Source organism: Biomphalaria glabrata, chromosome 1 (assembly GCF_947242115.1).
Source record: "Biomphalaria glabrata chromosome 1, xgBioGlab47.1, whole genome shotgun sequence".
In the NCBI taxonomy this organism is placed as follows: Eukaryota; Metazoa; Mollusca; class Gastropoda; family Planorbidae; genus Biomphalaria; species Biomphalaria glabrata.
The window spans coordinates 20,533,510-20,554,548 of NC_074711.1; the positions used below are offsets into that span (position 1 = coordinate 20,533,510).

The 21,039-nt window shown below is 37.3% G+C and overlaps 1 protein-coding gene across 2 annotated transcripts; it reads right to left on the reverse strand.

Moving 5' to 3' along the window:
• Positions 1–190: 190 nt before the first annotated feature.
• Positions 191–20,485, reverse strand: LOC106073829 (DC-STAMP domain-containing protein 2-like). 2 transcript variants are annotated; one of them, XM_056027191.1, is made up of 15 exons: positions 20,226–20,485; positions 19,340–19,481; positions 18,215–18,351; positions 17,271–17,450; positions 16,679–16,853; positions 15,545–15,703; positions 13,140–13,249; positions 11,631–11,820; positions 10,559–10,666; positions 9,857–10,054; positions 8,685–8,930; positions 8,223–8,341; positions 4,000–4,168; positions 3,821–3,880; positions 191–1,324 (listed from the first exon to the last, which is right to left on the reverse strand). In XM_056027191.1, exons 1-15 carry the CDS (start codon positions 20,435–20,437, stop codon positions 1,019–1,021), a joined length of 2,511 nt encoding a protein of 836 aa, XP_055883166.1. In that variant the 5' UTR covers positions 20,438–20,485; the 3' UTR covers positions 191–1,018. The 2 variants fall into 2 exon arrangements, with proteins under 2 accessions (XP_055883166.1, XP_055883172.1); XM_056027197.1 differs by lacking the exon at positions 19,340–19,481 and having other exon boundaries at positions 20,226–20,345.
• Positions 20,486–21,039: the final 554 nt, after the last annotated feature.

Genomic DNA, 21,039 nt, shown 5'->3' on the forward strand with positions numbered 1-21,039 from the left:
AAACTGTTTTTCTATCTATCAGGTGGAATTAAGTTGGAGTCCTGACTCAAGCTAAGTTGTATTTGCTCAACCACATACTGGAGCAGCACAGAAGCCTTCTCCCAGCCTCTGTATGAGACCAATCTCTGTGTCACAGAGAGACTAGACCATAGTGCACTGAATACGCTCTAGCATGAAAAGTGTGCTTTCAAAAGCAATTTAAGAAACAAAACAATAAAAGTAAAACGGGTTTTTAAACTTACAAATTTAATTATTCTTTTTTACCATTAAATATTTCAATTTATAACATCACAATAAGTTAGGTCCACTGGTTCATAGTAAGAAAGAAAAACAGTTTTATTGATATTATAAGGATATTAAAAGTTAACAGTTCTGTTAATATTACAAGGAGATTAGAACATTTTTTTTACAGAGGCCCAATAATCATACATAGAAATAGAACATTGAAAAAAAAATTAATTCAGCAACAAGATTTTTGGGGAAATATTGTAATTTTCACACTAAAAGAATATCTGGGCAACTTGAAAACCTCTCTCTCAATTAAAAAACTGATCTCACAATGGTCCTAGGAGGAAAACAAAACATTCATTGAATGATGTCAATATGTTGTTTCTACGAGTCCATTTTATGCATTGCTTGAATTCGGTGGTACAAGTCTTTGAAGTACATATATATATATTTACATTACAACTTAGAAGGGGTGGCAGGAAGGAAGATGACTATTTCAACAGTTCTGTGACAAAAATGTTTTTTTTTTTTTTGGTCAAGCCCATCTAGAAATCTGCTAATCAATATGTCTATGTTTGTACAGAAATTTTAAATTTAAACAATAATAACATTGTTGCGTGCTTGTCATGAAAAAAATTGTAATCCACCCAAACTTAAGGAAAAAAAAACATATATATATTATATATTACATTGACTATGCTAGTGAATTGAACTACAGATCTCACTACAAACCACAGTAAAATGTAAACTATTGGAATGCCGTTTTTTGAAGGCCTAGAATTGAAACACTCTAGGCCAGAACATTATGGTCCATTCGTTCCTTAAAGATGTCCATAGACACTTTGTCTGCTCTAGCCTTCTTAAGCTGAGCCTTGGGTCTATCGTCCTCTGATGTGGTCGCATTCGACTCATATTGGTAAGATTCGTCATACTCCGAGGTGTACTCGTCTGAGAAGGCTTTGTTCGTCATGGGATCATCCGGGTTCAAGAACTTTTTTTGGAAAAGGCTTAGCAACCTGCTGGGGCGTCTCTCGTCCACTTTTTTAGCTGCTTTCTGTTTGCGCATTTTTAACGTAGCGACGCGAATGAGTTTATCCTGTTTAAAGAATAAGAATCATTTGTCATTTTAAATTGAGGATTTGGTTCAGGGCATCATCTGGTTTGAGGCGTTTATTTTGAAGCCAATTTATCGCCCAACATATCACATCACTCTCTTGGTTCATAGAGATTTAAATTTCTAGCCCAATGCTAATTTCCGAAAGATTATTCCAAGCACATTTATATATTTTATAATTTGAAAAAAATATTTTTAACATAGAAATATTACGTCTGGTCGTGAGGTAAGTACTCCGGACTGTCGTCACTAGTAATGTCTGCCTGATCGTGTGGTAAGCACTCCGGACTGTCGTCACTAGTAATGTCTGCCTGATCGTGTGGTAAGTACTCCGGACTGTCGTCACTAGTAATGTCTGCCTGATCGTGTGGTAAGCACTCCGGACTGTCGTCACTAGTAATGTCTGCCTGATCGTGTGGTAAGCACTCCGGACTGTCGTCACTAGTAATGTCTGCCTGGTCGTGTGGTAAGTACTCCGGACTGTCGTCACTAGTAATGTCTGCCTGATCGTGTGGTAAGCACTCCGGACTGTCGTCACTAGTAATGTCTGCCTGGTCGTGTGGTAAGTACTCCGGACTGTCGTCACTAGTAATGTCTGCCTGGTCGTGAGGTAAGTACTCCGGACTGTCGTCACTAGTAATGTCTGCCTGGTCGTGTGGTAAGTACTCCGGACTGTCGTCACTAGTAATGTCTGCCTGGTCGTGAGGTAAGTACTCCGGACTGTCGTCACTAGTAATGTCTGCCTGGTCGTGAGGTAAGTACTCCGGACTGTCGTCACTAGTAATGTCTGCCTGGTCGTGAGGTAAGTACTCCGGACTGTCGTCACTAGTAATGTCTGCCTGGTCGTGTGGTAAGTACTCCGGACTGTCGTCACTAGTAATGTCTGCCTGGTCGTGAGGTAAGTACTCCGGACTGTCGTCACTAGTAATGTCTGCCTGGTCGTGAGGTAAGTACTCCGGACTGTCGTCACTAGTAATGTCTGCCTGGTCGTGAGGTAAGTACTCCGGACTGTCGTCACTAGTAATGTCTGCCTGGTCGTGAGGTAAGTACTCCGGACTGTCGTCACTAGTAATGTCTGCCTGGTCGTGTGGTAAGTACTCCGGACTGTCGTCACTAGTAATGTCTGCCTGGTCGTGAGGTAAGTACTCCGGACTGTCGTCACTAGTAATGTCTGCCTGGTCGTGAGGTAAGTACTCCGGACTGTCGTCACTAGTAATGTCTGCCTGGTCGTGTGGTAAGTACTCCGGACTGTCGTCACTAGTAATGTCTGCCTGGTCGTGAGGTAAGTACTCCGGACTGTCGTCACTAGTAATGTCTGCCTGGTCGTGAGGTAAGTACTCCGGACTGTCGTCACTAGTAATGTCTGCCTGGTCGTGAGGTAAGTACTCCGGACTGTCGTCACTAGTAATGTCTGCCTGGTCGTGAGGTAAGTACTCCGGACTGTCGTCACTAGTAATGTCTGCCTGGTCGTGAGGTAAGTACTCCGGACTGTCGTCACTAGTAATGTCTGCCTGGTCGTGAGGTAAGTACTCCGGACTGTCGTCACTAGTAATGTCTGCCTGGTCGTGAGGTAAGTACTCCGGACTGTCGTCACTAGTAATGTCTGCCTGGTCGTGAGGTAAGCACTCCGGACTGTCGTCACTAGTAATGTCTGCCTGGTCGTGAGGTAAGTACTCCGGACTGTCGTCACTAGTAATGTCTGCCTGGTCGTGAGGTAAGTACTCCGGACTGTCGTCACTAGTAATGTCTGCCTGGTCGTGAGGTAAGTACTCCGGACTGTCGTCACTAGTAATGTCTGCCTGGTCGTGAGGTAAGTACTCCGGACTGTCGTCACTAGTAATGTCTGCCTGATCGTGAGGTAAGCACTCCGGACTGTCGTCACTAGTAATGTCTGCCTGATCGTGAGGTAAGCACTCCGGACTGTCGTCACTAGTAATGTCTGCCTGGTCGTGAGGTAAGCACTACGGCCTGTGGTCACTACGATCCCGAGTTCGAGCTGTCTTGCAGCCACTTTTTGCAAGAGGTAAGGGCGAGGAAAAATCTTCAATTTAGAACCAACGTCTGAAAGGTCTAAAGATTTTTACTGATATTCATGAACTAACATCATCCCCCCCCCCCCCTCTGCTTTATCCTTCTTTTATTTCATTTTGTGAAAGGTATGAATGTTTTGTATTTCCAAAAAGATAATAAAATATCATACAGTTTACAAACAAGTTGAACCTATGTGCAAACAAGTTAAACATATGTGTTAACATGTTAAGTCTATGATCACTGCCAAATCTTATGACTGGTAGGCTAATGATCTTCACTGAGTCTTTTAAACGTGTAATCGAACCGAAGACTCCAGCCACAGCCTGTTGACATACCACATCAACTTTTCACTGCAAATTTATGTGGGACTAGATCACTCTTCGTTGAACTAAATGTTGTCCAGCAGAACTAAAGCATTTTTTTCAAACATTGCAATGTCAAGGTTACCTCTTCTTCTTCACTTGAGTCAGTCTCCACGCTAACATCATCTTGATCACCATAGTCCACCTGCCGCCACAAGAAGAAAAGAAAACTAGCAACTGGTCCACAGAAACTTACTTCATCTTTTTCTAGATCTAAGTATCAAAGTTAGAGCAAGTTCAACCTCTACCATCCCAGCTACTCACGGGGTTCATGCACGCTGTGCACACATTGCCCAAGGCCGTGAAGCAGTCGTTACAGTACGGCATGTTGCAGTTGACACAGTGGGTAAAATTTGTCATGTCGCTCTCTTTCCCTTCGCGGCCACATGACAGACAGTGTTTTCTTTTGCGACCAAACAGACGGACTAATTTTCTGAAGAAGAAAATATTTCATTTAGCGAAACAGAATTAAAAACACACATTTACAATCTCACAAGCATATTTCATTTAGCGAAACAGAATTAAAAACACACATTTACAATCTCACAAGCATATTTCATTTAGCGAAACAGAATTAAAAACACACATTTACAATCTCACAAGCATATTTCATTTAGCGAAACAGAATTAAAAACACACATTTACAATCTCACAAGCATATTTCATTTAGCGAAACAGAATTAAAAACACACATTTACAATCTCACAAGCATATTTCATTTAGCGAAACAGAATTAAAAACACACATTTACAATCTCACAAGCATATTTCATTTAGCGAAACAGAATTAAAAACACACATTTACAATCTCACAAGCATATTTCATTTAGCGAAACAGAATTAAAAACACACATTTACAATCTCACAAGCATATTTCATTTAGCGAAACAGAATTAAAAACACACATTTACAATCTCACAAGCATATTTCATTTAGCGAAACAGAATTAAAAACACACATTTACAATCTCACAAGCATATTTCATTTAGCGAAACAGAATTAAAAACACACATTTACAATCTCACAAGCATATTTCATTTAGCGAAACAGAATTAAAAACACACATTTACAATCTCACAAGCATATTTCATTTAGCGAAACAGAATTAAAAACACACATTTACAATCTCACAAGCATATTTCATTTAGCGAAACAGAATTAAAAACACACATTTACAATCTCACAAGCATATTTCATTTAGCGAAACAGAATTAAAAACACACATTTACAATCTCACAAGCATATTTCATTTAGCGAAACAGAATTAAAAACACACATTTACAATCTCACAAGCATATTTCATTTAGCGAAACAGAATTAAAAACACACATTTACAATCTCACAAGCATATTTCATTTAGCGAAACAGAATTAAAAACACACATTTACAATCTCACAACCATATTTCATTTAGCGAAACAGAATTAAAAACACACATTTACAATCTCACAAGCATATTTCATTTAGCGAAACAGAATTAAAAACACACATTTACAATCTCACAAGCATATTTCATTTAGCGAAACAGAATTAAAAACACACATTTACAATCTCACAAGCATATTTCATTTAGCGAAACAGAATTAAAAACACACATTTACAATCTCACAAGCATATTTCATTTAGCGAAACAGAATTAAAAACACACATTTACAATCTCACAAGCATATTTCATTTAGCGAAACAGAATTAAAAACACACATTTACAATCTCACAAGCATATTTCATTTAGCGAAACAGAATTAAAAACACACATTTACAATCTCACAAGCATATTTCATTTAGCGAAACAGAATTAAAAACACACATTTACAATCTCACAAGCATATTTCATTTAGCGAAACAGAATTAAAAACACACATTTACAATCTCACAACCATATTTCATTTAGCGAAACAGAATTAAAAACACACATTTACAATCTCACAAGCATATTTCATTTAGCGAAACAGAATTAAAAACACACATTTACAATCTCACAAGCATATTTCATTTAGCGAAACAGAATTAAAAACACACATTTACAATCTCACAAGCATATTTCATTTAGCGAAACAGAATTAAAAACACACATTTACAATCTCACAAGCATATTTCATTTAGCGAAACAGAATTAAAAACACACATTTACAATCTCACAAGCATATTTCATTTAGCGAAACAGAATTAAAAACACACATTTACAATCTCACAAGCATATTTCATTTAGCGAAACAGAATTAAAAACACACATTTACAATCTCACAACCATATTTCATTTAGCGAAACAGAATTAAAAACACACATTTACAATCTCACAAGCATATTTCATTTAGCGAAACAGAATTAAAAACACACATTTACAATCTCACAAGCATATTTCATTTAGCGAAACAGAATTAAAAACACACATTTACAATCTCACAAGCATATTTCATTTAGCGAAACAGAATTAAAAACACACATTTACAATCTCACAAGCATATTTCATTTAGCGAAACAGAATTAAAAACACACATTTACAATCTCACAAGCATATTTCATTTAGCGAAACAGAATTAAAAACACACATTTACAATCTCACAAGCATATTTCATTTAGCGAAACAGAATTAAAAACACACATTTACAATCTCACAAGCATATTTCATTTAGCGAAACAGAATTAAAAACACACATTTACAATCTCACAAGCATATTTCATTTAGCGAAACAGAATTAAAAACACACATTTACAATCTCACAACCATATTTCATTTAGCGAAACAGAATTAAAAACACACATTTACAATCTCACAAGCATATTTCATTTAGCGAAACAGAATTAAAAACACACATTTACAATCTCACAAGCATATTTCCTTTTCAGTGGCGTAGCTAGGGTTAAGGGAGGGGAGTCCAAATTTGAAAGTCCCCCCGGGTCTCCACTACTTGAGAAGGGCCCCCAAATGAATGTCCTAATTTTGTTTTTACTTTAAATGATGTCGAATGTCAAAATGCAGGGCCCCCCTTCTTAAAAAAAGGTCAACTCCCCCACCCCCCCGCGACCCAAATATCTTGCGTGGCAACTGTTCATTGTCCTTTTTTTCCTTCGGTAAGAGACAAATCTATTCCATTTAATTTTTAACAATAAATAGTGGGTCATGATGATCTTTCTAATACACTGGCGTCTAAATAAAAGTCTCGTATTTCCCTGTATCAGGGTGAGATACGTAGAAACAAGATAATTACAGGTTCCGTATATCAACGTTTGCCATCAAAAGTGCCTGAGTAAAATACAAATCATCCTAAGAGACTTCAACTAGAATTCTTGAACGCAGGGAGACGATCTCAAGTAAGGCAGCATGAAGTTGCTGAGCGATGGTGGTTGAGTGGTCAACATAGCTAACTTGTAAAGTGACAAGAACTCCGGAGACAACTGACATATTTACCTAAACGTAAATATCTTTTTTTTTGTATATGAATGTTATAAGATAAGAAACTAAAACAAGAAAAATAAATTTAAAAAACTATAAAAAAAAAAGCTTATTAAGAGTAGTTGTATCCATTAGTTTGTATCAATCATGTAACTAAATTTGTAATAGATCTAGTATTCTAGACTCACAAAATACATCTGTGCGATTAGAAATATTTTTACCAATTGTTTTTGTTTAGCGCAAATTTCATGCTTTTAGCTTTCTCGATACGCTACCCTCCTATCACTTGTCTGGACCAGTTGGGAAATGGGAGGGGGGGGGAGAAAGAAGGGGGCATATAAAATAAAAAAATCTTTGTAATAATAATAATATGTCAGGTATGATCCATGCCAAAAGTGGCAGAGAATCTGGCCATCATAATTTCATGGTCTAGCATGTCCAAGGTTGCGGACAAACCCAGAATGCAAAGGATTGATAAGTGACCTATGTCGGAGTTGCGAAGAACGTCATTTAATACCCTGACTACTGATGTCTCTGTGTTACGGCACTTCCTGTATGCAGCTTAAAATTCTTCCAAGAGACTGTGTCGTCCCAGATAAGAAAGAAATAGAGAGTACACAAATATAACACATGTGTTGTTAATAGAAAACATACATTCACAGTTGAATGCTATGTGTGGTGAAAGAGCCTTCAGTGGGTTCAGAAGTTTTTTTGTTGTTTTTTGTGTGCTTAAAATAGCTTTGTTATATCACCGTGTCAGACGTAATGGATTCCTCCATATAGGCCTACACGTTTGTTGCAAAAGTTGGACTTTTGTTTAATGTTCCTAATATCTGTCCAACCAGACAGCCACGACAGTCATTGGCATGTTGACTTCAAATGAAAACCTGACAAGTCTTCTCCAGTTTAATCTCACGACTCCATAGGCCCTTGGAGGTGTGGGGGGGGGGGGACTTCATTTTTTGAAATTGATTTAGTGATGACAATGAGTTGAAAATACTTTGACAGAGTATGACACAATAAGCCAAGGCAACACTAGTAGCCAACTGTCTATGTAGTTCGATGCTAAATACTTTTTGTGAAAAACGAAGTTACCTGAAGAACGCATACTTCGTCTCCAATCGACTGATAAGACTCATTTTTTCTATATCTTTTTCATTCTTCCACTTCCTATGAAGTTGTCGTCTGGTGAACAGGAAGAATCCGCCTCGAGACTTAAATCATTAAGAGGAGAGAAAAAAACATGTTAGAACCTATTTTGATTTTGGTGTAGTCCTCTATTTGAATGAGAGCTTTTATAAGATTGAAATAATATGAAGAGAATAATAGCGCTATAATGTGTTATTAAGGTAATAATTTTCAATAATTCTGTTTTATATTTGTATAGTGTGTTAACATAGAATGGTAGGGCTGGGTTTTATTTAAAAAAAATTAACATTGTTTTTCTAAGCTACACAAAATAGTCTATTTATCAATATTACGAAATTTTAGAAAAAATTAAATCAAACTCCAAATAACAATCCCAGCCACACAAACTTTTCTATGACCACTACTTACCAAAAGTATGTGGTTGTACAGCCAAACTGCTCTGAGCTTTTCTCTGGCAGGATAATACGTTGATGAAACTATGTGTCTCAGTCTCAGGGCGTACGCTTCGAAAATGTTCAGAAACAAGCAAATAAAGAGAATGGCGAAGATAGTTTTGTAAGCATCAAAGTTGGGCTCCAGCGGCCGGGGTAGACAAACTGAAGTGTCCAGGTTAAGACCTGAGTCAGACACCGGCTCTATAACGCCCACCATGCTCTAAAACGTTAGTCAAGTTAACGGAGTGACAATTTATGTTAATGTGATAGCTACTTGTCTAGTTTGAGAAAAAAAAGTTACATTCATGAATACTACGATAACAAAATGCTAAACTTATTTACTTGAGCCGGGAACGGAGCCACGATGCGATTCGAATTTCTGCATTTTGATCTGCATAAATGCATTCTTCTAGTGTCTTCAGCGCCACGCTTCATCGAAGTAACAACAAAAAAAAAAGCGTGTGACATAAAATCAAACAAAAAGGGTCGAGAAGCTTAAGGGACATTCGAGGCTCATGAAAAACATAGACGTCTGTACAAACATAGACATTTACATAGACATCTGTACAAACATAGACATCTGTAAAAACATAAAAACATAGACATCTGTACAAACATAGACATTTACATAGACATCTGTACAAACATAGACATCTGTAAAAACATAAAAACATAGACATCTGTACAAACATAGACATTTACATAGACATCTGTACAAACATAGACATCTGTAAAAACATAAAAACATAGACATCTGTAAAAACATAGACATCTGTAAAAACACAGACATCTGTAATGCGCTTGATTGTTGGAGGATCCTCATTATGACAGTACTGTTTTAATAACAAAAATAAAAAACCTTGGCAGAACCTCGACCAAAGGTTTTCACATGCCCCAACTAATGTCAAGTACCAAGTAAAGTTGGCTAGACATAGATATAGATATGAAACGTCAATAGAAATTCAAAACAGTTTTTGTCCCTTGAAAAAAAAAAGACCACCTTGGCATTCCCTTTGTCAGCAAGTCGCCCCCCCCCCTTTTTTCCTTTTATAATGGATGTACAGATATTTGTTTTTAAATACATTTCCTCGACTGAAGAGCGACTGTATAAACAGACCAATACAATAGAACAAAAGAAAGATAAACCTTGTAAACATCAGCCATCGGTCCTTGACCTTTCACATGCAGTTGCAAGTGTGGTGGAATTGCGGCACTTGTCCGCACGTCGAGATGTCTGCGAACCAGATCCAGGATCCAGTAAAGGCCGTAGTCGCAGACGATGTAGTATGTAGCACTGAAGGCAGAGAAGGACCAGAACAGCAGTCCTTTCAACATCTTTTTGAGCTACAATTAGCACACACAAAGAAATTCTCTTCAATGTTTAGGAAGATCGGACTACAAAATGAGGGAGACTATGTTTCAATTCTACAGCCTTGACATTTGAAGCAGTAGCAATCAGATGCTAAAAGCAATGAAAAAAAAAAGGTCCATTTTCAGACCATAGGTCATAGGGCAAATGATGTAAAAGTTTCTGTTTATGTAACCCGTGGTTTACGAGGGTCGGAAGGTGTCTTATGAACAGCACAACGACCAACCGTCTTTACTTTTCCCTAACTAATGTCAGGTACCCAATGCTGGGTGGACCAGGATTTGAACCCGGGACCCTCCGGAAGCCATCGCGCCTCTGGTAGAAATAGTGCTATGAAATACTGAAGAAGAATTTAAAGTGTAATATTATTAATATTAGCAATGTTAATGTAAATATTTGGTAGGTCTATGTTTGTACCTCTAGTCAGAGCGTGTACTATAAGCTAATCATTATTTTGCGTTTCAGAATAAAAATGTTACCTCTTTCTTTGTCATTAGGTGTGAAAATGTTGGAATAAACTTAATCTGCTCGAGATACTTGAGGGGAAATAACGAATCTTTATCCATTTCTTTCCTTCTGGCATCAATCTAGATAACACACATATATATATATATATATATAATAAAATTGTATTAGCAATAGTATCTTTACACCGACAATAAATCGCGGTATTATTGAACACACTAAACTGTAGAAGAATATTCTCGACACTTATTTTGGTTGATGTTCAGAGGTTGGACTTTGATTCACAGAGAGGCCTATGGAATAAATGTTCGATGAGCTTGTATTGTTACATGATGTTTGGCTGCTGAGGGGTCGCCTCAAATCTTGTGAAATAACATGAACGAATAATGTAGTTTAAATTGATGTTTATTATCATCACTTAACTCCAAGTGCAGGGGCAGCATTAGGCATTTGCATACTAGGCAGCCGTTTAGGGCCTCCAATTGATGGGGTTCTCGAATGGACTCAAAAAAAAAAAAAGTAAGAAAAAAATAATGCGAAATTTGGATCAAATCTAAAAATTAGCAGAACTCTATGACTCGTCTACAAGCGTAGCTCCAAATCTCTATGATAAGATTCAAGATGCATTAAAGAATTCTACGAGCAATTGCGCTATATGAATTCATTTTATTCGTTGATTAAGATATAGATTCAGGAAGGTTTTAATTCACTGCGTATTTTTTTTTCTGTCTTTAGTTTTCTATTTCATTTGAGGCCACCCAATTCACTTCGCCTAGGGCCTCCATTAACCTAAGGCTGACCCTGCAAGTGAGTGATAGCTTTAGAGGATTGAATTCTCCATTCCAAAATGATAATAAAAGTAAAAATGTAAGCAGGGAGACATCGAAATGTAGACTTGAACACAGCAATGGAAGCATTATTTGTTACATAAACATCTCTTAATGGACCTCTGGATTTCGAAATTAAAGGTTCTACATGTATATTTGGTAAAACGTTCTTGGCAACTTGGTCTCCAGGTAGACGTCAATTGTTTTGGATTACAGACACATAAAGCAAACATGATGCTACTGCAGACCGTGCACTTACGTCGTACAAGTGTTTGGTGATGTAGTAGTTGTCAAAGTGATTTTTGTACAAGTAGCCTCTTCTGTACATGACAGCTTTGACCACCACCAACAGGATAGTGAAGGCCATGATATTGTCCACGATGGTCTGCAGAACATCAATTATGGTCAGTTTTTCTTTGATCTCCTTCATAATGGCTTTGATCACATCACTAGAAATGAAATAGTTGTATTATGTTGTTTGCCAAAGAAATTGGGGCGGGGGAACAGTTCTATAATGGCGTAATGACCTGGGGGGTAGAGACAGAGATTGGAATGTCTTAGCACGTTTTATGTTGATCTCTTGCAAGGAGAAATAACGTTTCTTTATTTAAGAATTTTTTTTTTCAGAAATGTGTAAGTATTATTTCATTTAAATTAATCGAAACTCCAATATTTTATCTTTTATAACAGAGCAAGTACCTAGATTTGCTGTTCCTTGAAAAAAAATGCATCACACGTCTTTGGGCACATGCCTCATGGGGTTGAGAAATACTGGGATTTATGGTATATGAATCGCAGACTCTTTGGCCCACCAGAGAGGGCAAATTCCACCCACTGATCAGGCTGTAAGCTTTCATCAAGCCCTGGCTATAATACAAAAAACAGAAATGGAAAAGTGGTTTGAGTGCTGGGACAAGTCCCAAAAAGCCCGTGGAGTCTGGGAGCTCATGAGGCGCCCTGACCGCACTTTCCCGTGGTGGAGGCTGTCCAGGCCTGAGCAAGCTATTATAGCACAGTGCAGGACAGGCCACTGTCCTGTTGGCTCATATTTCTCGCGGCTATGGCCAAATTTCGATTCACGGTGCCCTCGCTGCGGGGAAGAAGAGGAAACCGTGCCTCATATTCTGTTTGACTGCCCCAGACTTGCTGATCTCCGTCTCGACAGGTCTGGGAAACCCAAAATTCTCGACCTGTATGGCGACATTCATGCACTACGCAAGACAGCAGGGTTTCTGTCCAGGGCTTTTGCAAGAGAGGATTTGAGCCTCTCAAGCCCTCACTCTAATGGAGTTTGATGATGATGATGATGATGGTATATGAATCATTCTTTGCAAATGAAATCACATCTTAATTTAAATTGGCATAAAACATTCATCTATGCTTAAGTTAAAGTATTTGATGTTTTTTTCATACGCCTGCAAGATATTCAGAACCTCGTATGGGAGTTGATGTAGAGACTAATCAATCTAGACTTTTTCGAAGAATAACAAACCAGGTTTTCGAATACATTTATTATTATAGATGCTTATTAAACTATTTTGTCATTAAATGATCTTATAAATTACAGTGGCTCATTCAAAAGAGAAAATAAATACGTCCTACGCCTACGCGTATTCATGTGTTAATCAAGACGAGTCGTGCATGCTAATTAGAGACTTAAATGTTCATTGTTTTTTTTCTGGCTGTTTCAGGCAACCTATCCCATGCTCTAATGGCTCTAGAGAAGAAGGAGTACTAGATAAGCTCTTATGGAAAGACGTAGACCTACCTGTATGGCCGTGACTGGTTCATATTGTAATGAAAATGATAGTCAATGCTAACATTAAAGTAGAACATATCTTTGATGTCGTTGATTCTGGCCATTACGGGGGCGCCGATCTAAGACAATATTAATAAATACTAAATTAATTAAATAATAATTAATAAATATACCACTAGAGTTTGACCCTTTGTCGAGAATCATCATAATGAAGCTTGCTAGGTTTTATGCATACTGCGACTGAATTTAGTTATTTCACTAAAATTTTATAAATGTTGTTATACTAGCCAATTGGCCTCCGCATAAACTTGGATAAGACTAAAATTTTGCGAAGGGATATAAGTCAAAGGGTGCCCCGTCAGACTTGTGAGTCAAAGCTTGAAGAGTTGGACAAGTTCACATACCTTGGCAGCATCATAACAAATGATGGGGATGCCTACCATGATGTAGCGTGCCGAAAAGGAAAGGCAGGTAGCGTTTTCCAAAGGCTGCAGCCTATTTGGACAAGCCAAGCATTGAGACTTGAGACAAAAATACACCTTCTTAACACAATCGTCATCCCAACAGCAACATATGCATGTGAGACATGGACGTCATCTGCCAAAATTGAGAAAAGACTAAATGTGGCTCAACAAAAATGGCTGAGACGGATTTAGGGAGTCAGCTACACAGAACGGGTCTCAAACAGGAAAATCCTATGCCGAATGGGAGTCGAACACTTAGTGAGGTTGTGACAGCGCGTCGCATGAAATTTGCGAGACATATTCTCCGACAAAATGAACCATGCATACCAAGAGTAGCGATGACATGGAGGCCAATACGAGGAAAGCGCAAACAGGACGTCGTCGTATAACCTGACGCCACACCTTCATGGAGGACCTCAGAACAGTGGACACCAGGTGGGAGGTGGCTTCGGACATTGCCAGTGACAGATCTTTGTGGAGACAGCTTGCCGCCCAATGCGCCCAATGCGCCGAACGGCGTGGGAGGACCTAAGTAAGTAAGTAAGTAAGTTAGTAAGTTAGTAAGTTACACTAGCATTACACACCAGCAACGCCTGCTGATTTGTTCCCAACAATATACTATGTCTATATACATATACATGGACCACACTTCAACGATTCCCCTCAACATATTTTTTAGTCCTTCTAGTATCTGTTGCACTGAATCGAAACGGCTCGCTTTCTCTATCCTTCTCTCTATCTCTCTCTCTCTCTCTCTCTCTCGCTAGTTCTCTCTCTCTCTCTCTACTTCTCTCTCTTTCCATGGAACCTCTTTTTTTAAAATCCTGCGTATAGATATGTTCTCGGACATAGACATATGTATATTTATATGTTTGTGATGTGTATGTTACCGGCAATGTATGAAATCAGGTATTCTATTGAATGTAACAGAATGGGCAGGCCTCTCTCTTGATATATCCTGCTAAGAATAGCTGTTGACCGGAAAAGGTGAAGGGTTTTGGTTATGCGAACTGTCACGGGACCCATAAGACGCAAGTTAAGGGACAGATGATGACGATGATGACGATGATGAGGATTGAATATAAAACCAACTAGAACGCTTCAGGCTCATCCATATTGGGCTACTAATAAAAAGACAGAATGTTGAAAGATCTTGTATCCGTATACAAAAATTTGCCTCGTCTGAAAGAATTAAAACAAGGCGTTTTGTGATTTCTGTTCTTACTGTGAGGATGATCTCATTGAATTTTATGTCCAATTCAGATTAAAAAGATAGAAAAAGATTTTCCAGTGAAAGGCTTTCCATCACTCAGTCTATTGTAAAGAAATTGTTGGACATTTAGTTTCACGATTTTTTTTTTCGTAAATGATGATCTGGTTTAAAAAAGTCTTCTGAGAAATAGATAATAAATATAATGTAGTAGTTAGCCTAGGATTTACTGACAGGTTTCATCAAACACATTGCAAGCTTAGTTTTTAAAAGATTAATTTATCTTCTTGTTCTGTCTTCCTTTGACTTTGTTCTCGTTTTGTTATCCTATGGGTGCCATGGTGTCTGTTAACTCTAAGTGGGTCTAATAGATCTGTTTTTCTACCTATAAAATATTTGTTTAAAAAAATAAAAATATTTTTACAAATCGTCGAATAGTTGGGACATTTAATTTAAAAAGCGATTAAACATATATAGACTAAATGAGATGGTAGATAAGACTTTTTTTTTAACTTTGAGTTATAATTTCTTTATTACCATTTCATGATATATTTTAAGATTGTGGTCGAAATAGATGGATATCAAGATTGACTCAAGATATAAATATAAAGATATAAATATAAAGATATAAATATAAAGATATAAATATAAAGGACTAGGATAGGGCTCAAGGTTGACTCAAGATATAGTGATATAAAGGACTTGTTATGAATGTTTGATTTATTTTAATCTCTTCTAACCTTTGATACAATAAAATCTTTTATGGCATCTGCAATCAAACACAAGAGTTCTCCAATCCTTGCAATGTTACACAAGTAACCAACCAGCGTAACTATTCCACACAGAAACTTGAAAATGCTCATTACAGCACAGCACTTATTATAGCCGTCATCGAAAGCCTGGGATAAAAACAGAGAGTTGAAAGGAGAAGACACTACGATAAAAAACAAAGAGCTGAAAGGAGAAGACACTAAGACAAAAAACAAAGAGCTGAAAGGAGAAGACAGTGCCAGTGCTTTCCCTAGTGCTATTAGAGCATGGAATGGCTTGCCTGAGCTAGCCAGGAAAACCAGTGACTTGGCAGAATTTAAGTCATTGGTTAATATGCATGACTAAATGCATGACGCGTAGGACGTAATCATCTTCTTTTTTGAAGTAACGTCTGTATTATATAAGATAAGATAAGATAAGACACTAAGACAAAAAACAAATAGTTGAAAGGAGAAGACACTATTGAAACATACTGGGGGAAAAAACGAATAGATGTAGGTTAATAATTTATTTAAGGACAATTTAACAACCTTAGGGGTCCAAATCATATCTACACTTTTAGAGGGTGGGGGGATAACTAAGGACGTTCTAATTCCTTAGCTGTTTTTTAGAGGAATTTTTCTTTGCATGTTTCGAATGTTCCTTCAGATTTGAAGATAGCTACGTCCTAGCCCAAACCTCACGCAGAACCGCAGAACGACTGGGACTGCAGTGACCATCAAACGTTAGTCCAGTGCGCAAACCACACGACCGACTAACGTATTCATTGCTTTTGTTTTCTTGACTTGGGAGAAATGATAAAGACAATGGTCGACTCTTAGCTCATAGGCAGATCAATAATCTAAAGTTTCTAAAGCCCAAATTTAACAAACAACTGTTTAAAATACACATCCATTTGGAGTTTTGCTTTGTTTTATGATAAACATCTAAACTTTATATATTCTCTGAAAGTTTGTGGGGATTTCTACCTTTTTACACTTCCTGTAAGGTTGCCCCATGTTTTCATTGCATACCTTTTTACACTTCCTGTAAGTCTGCCCCATGTTTTCATTGCATACCTTTTTACACTTCCTGTAAGGTTGCCCCGTGTTTTCATTGCATACCTTTTTACACTTCCTGTAAGGCTGCCCCATGTTTTCATTGCACACATCCGTCATACCGGCCAGCCACTGGAAAACCCGGGCCACCATGGAGAAGATCTCTCGGACAGCTCGCAATAAAGCTTTAAAAGCATCTCGTACTTTTTCAGCGAATCTTTTTATAGCTTTAAGCATTTTTCTGATAGGAATAGAAATGAACATTAGACATTATTAGAATGGACTCATAAAATGCAGAAACAGTTACCTGTATCCAGAAGTTTATAGTCGTTTTCATATTGTTTTGTGTTTAGAATATAAAAAAGGAGAGAAAAGCAAAGCTTGTATTCTACAAACTGATCAAGGAGAATAAATAGTTAAAAACTGAAGAGAGAACAAAGCTGTTACAAACTGGACAAGGAACAAAGCTGTTACAAACTGGACAAGGAACAAAGCTGTTACAAACTGGACAAGGAACAAATCTATTAAAAACTGGACAAGGAACAAAGCTGTTACAAACTGGACAAGGAACAAAGCTGTTACAAACTGGACAAGGAACAAATCTATTAAAAACTGAAGAGAGAGCAAGGTCAGTACAAAATGGACATTCATCATATACTCAATCCCATTTAAGACGGCAAACAATGGAGAGGCAGCGTTTTCCAGCAACTTTTTGGTTGCGTTCAGAGCCAGACTTTGACCACAGGTTGTGGAATTGGACAGTACCACCATGTTGTGAGAGTAGTTCTGGACAGGGTAGTTGAGTACTAGGACCATGGCATACATCAGTAGGATAGACCTGTGAAAGACAGAGGGGCTACAGCATACATTAATAGGATAGACCTGTGAAAGACAGAAAGGCTACAGCATACATCAGTAGGATAGACCTGTGAAAGACAGAAAGGCTACAGCATACATTAATAGGATAGACCTGTGAGATAAAGAAAGGGTACAGTATACATTAATAGGATAGACCTGCGAAAGACAGAAAGGCTACAGTATACATTAATAGGATAGACCTGTAAAAGACAGAGGGGCTACAGTATACATCATTAAGATAAACTTGGGAGAAACTATAGTAATGTAGATTGAAGCAGTAGCATAGCTTTTTTTGACAAAGCTTATATCAACTCACTCTGTCTGGTACACATTTTGTACAAGTTATTTCTCCCACTTCCCATAATCGGATCAAGTTGAAACTTTGCACAATCATTCATTGTCCCTAACGATATGAATCAATAAAAAAATAAACCAATTAATTGAATAATTAGTGGTACTCAATTAATTTAGTTTGATATTGATAAAGGGAAATAAATATTACAATATTGATAAATAAGGCTATAAATGTACAGCTCTTTCCCTTATAGAAGCATTCTTTTTGTTTTAAAGTATTTTTGTTACATTTTGCTTGTTTATTTTGTATTTTTTGTATTACTTAAAGTTTAGATTATTCTTGTATGATGGCGGAAGTACATAATTATATGCGGATCTGTGGTACAAATGTGTATTTGAGAATTGAACTAATATTGTTTTCAAACAACTCCTCTAGAAAAACTAACTTACCTCCCTTTGCTGGAACAAAAGTTTGGTAAGGCTAAAAATACAATACATCTGACTGTGATGGAGAAAGCCAGACCAATGGACAAAATAAATGCAAGAATTATGCAAATAGCTAAAGCAAATTCCATGTTGGTTTTTAACTGCGAAAAGAAAAGAAGAATATAAGTCAGTGGCTGTGCAAAATACTATTTTTTGTTTTAACAGTGATCACTTAAATATGAGAACATAATAGCTGCAGTTAGGATTCAAATGAGTTTTCTATGAGAACATATATATATATATATATATATATATATATATATATATATATATATATATATATATATATATATATATATATATATAAAGTGGTAGGAGATTTTTCCTCCAGAGAGAGAGAGAGAGAAAGAGAGAGATGGGGGAGGGGAGAGGGAGAGAGAGAGATCATGGTCGCAATGCCCGAAGGATCAGCATTCAATCGACAGCTTCAAGGACAATAAGGCCCTCCTTTAAAATGTTATAATAAGCGCTATTCTATATTGCATTTGGCATATATGAGGACAGATAAGAATGGATGCCTTACATAAGGCACGCAATTAGTGAGCTGGATTGTATAATAATGGGGATGGTTGACCAGCAACTCGTTGACCAGCAACTAAACATCCCCAACTGATGCCAGTCATCTTCTAAAATATCGAAAACTGTGTGAAAAAACAAATATATGATGATCTGGTCAAACGGTCTACCATCTCACTGTCTAGTCGTCATGTCCAGGAAAATAATAAATCACAGATGTGATAAAGTTAAAAATATATTGATGACTAAGTCCTATATAAATTGTTTTTGTACAGTAGTTACGCTGAGATAGTCAATTGTAGTCAAACTGAATTTCCATTAAATTGGATAAATATATAAATATTATCTTATCTTATCTTATCTTAATAAGATATGTATACTTTTAAAAATTACTTCATTTATGGCTAAAACTATAACCTTAACATAACAAATCGAATAGGTGCATGCAATTATTTAGTAAGTGCTACAATTCTAAAAACACCTATATTTCAGAAGGACAAAGTGCAGTTTAACAAGTTTGTCTAGGGCAAGTGTCTGTGTTTTCCTAACCAGGTATAAAGTGGATCACTTTACCTGCAGGCAAAAGAAGAAAAACAAACCCATCGTCAAGACCAGGCCAAAGGCGAAGCCCAGAATGTTCTTCATCACAGTGTTGGGGTAGAACCCGTCAGAACAACAGTTGAAACAAAAGCTCCCCCTGGGGCACAGACATTCTCTGCCAATGGGAATAGAAAGAGATAAACTTTGCTCAAAGCGCTTAAGAAAGATCACTACTGTTTGTGTATATGTTTTTCAATTTGTTGCACTGTCTACAAACCTTTATCTTTGACTTACATCAAAAAATTTAAACAATGTCATCATCATGTTCTCACAAATACGCCAAGATAGGTAACTCTTTCAGTGACTGGCACTGAGTCAGCCAGGAAAACCTATTACTTGGCACAGTTTAAGTCATTGATTAACATGCATGACTAGATTGACCTAGGTATACACTCCAGACTTCTGTTTTGAAGTAACGTCTGTATTTTATAAGATAAGATTGCGATCTAGTTAAGCTCATCTGTTTCTGTGTCCGACGGTTAACTAGGGTTATCATGTGGCCAGCACAAACAATGAACCGAAACTACTTTCCCCAGCGTATGCCAAAAACTCCTCACAAAGCTAGTTCTAGCTAATATAATGTCTGATACAAATTGTAAGTTTAGATGTAAACTGGTATTACTTGGCTACATTTAGTAAATGTTCAATTCTTTACTAAAATAAAGCTAAATCTAAAGCTAACTACCCGAAGTCTCGTAATTTACATTCATAAGCCAAAAATCTAAAAAACCAGTTACAGATCGAATCGCAATTAATTTGTTTGATATTATCACGGCAGCTTTGTCGTATTAGATTTATACTCTGATGCCCCATGTTAGCCCAAATGATGAAGGTTTAACCTCTGATGCCCCATGCTTACCCGAATGAAGGAATATCAACACAACAGGGACAGAAAGTGCGACAACAGATTTCCCTGACAGCTGACGATATATCTTGACAGCACATCTGAAACCATGTCCTTTCTGGAGGCAGTCCTACCAGTTCTCGGATGGTATTGATCTTAGCTCGCTCTAAGTTTTTAAGTATTTTTTTAACCCTCAAAGCCTTCTGGATTGCCTGTACAAAGGCCATGTTTGTGCTTTGATTTCAATGCTAACAATCACACACAGTGCATAGCAGTAGGTGTTTAGGTGTGTTTTGCATAAGCTTATTTGTCTTTGGTTTGCAACAGTGCCAGGCGAATACAATTTGCACACCGAACATTTAAAAAAAAAGTTTTGATAGCAATCACTCAATAGATAATATAATTGCGACACAAAGTGCTGTGGCAATGCACGCAACTATGGTCCTCCACTAGATCCGATGAGACACCATCCGCATTAGAGTATAAAGAGAAACAGGCGAGTCCATTTATTTACGTTTTCCAGTCCACTTTTCTTCTAGCAACTTTTTATGTCATTTAGGATTTATCCAAGTCAAAGTTTCTCAAATTGTGTTTCGCGGAACCCTAATTTGTTAGGAGGCCTGTATAGGTGTTTCACAAACTACTGGAATAATTAGGCCACCATGTGAATTAATATTTCTAAGAAATATAAGCAAAGTGTTCCACTGGATATTCACGTCTTACACTTCCAAAAACTCCCAGCTTGATGACTAGTAATGCTGATGTTTTTACTTATAGCAAAGTGTCAAAGTAGGCCCCTGATTAGTTCTTTTTATTTTTTAGTATAAGA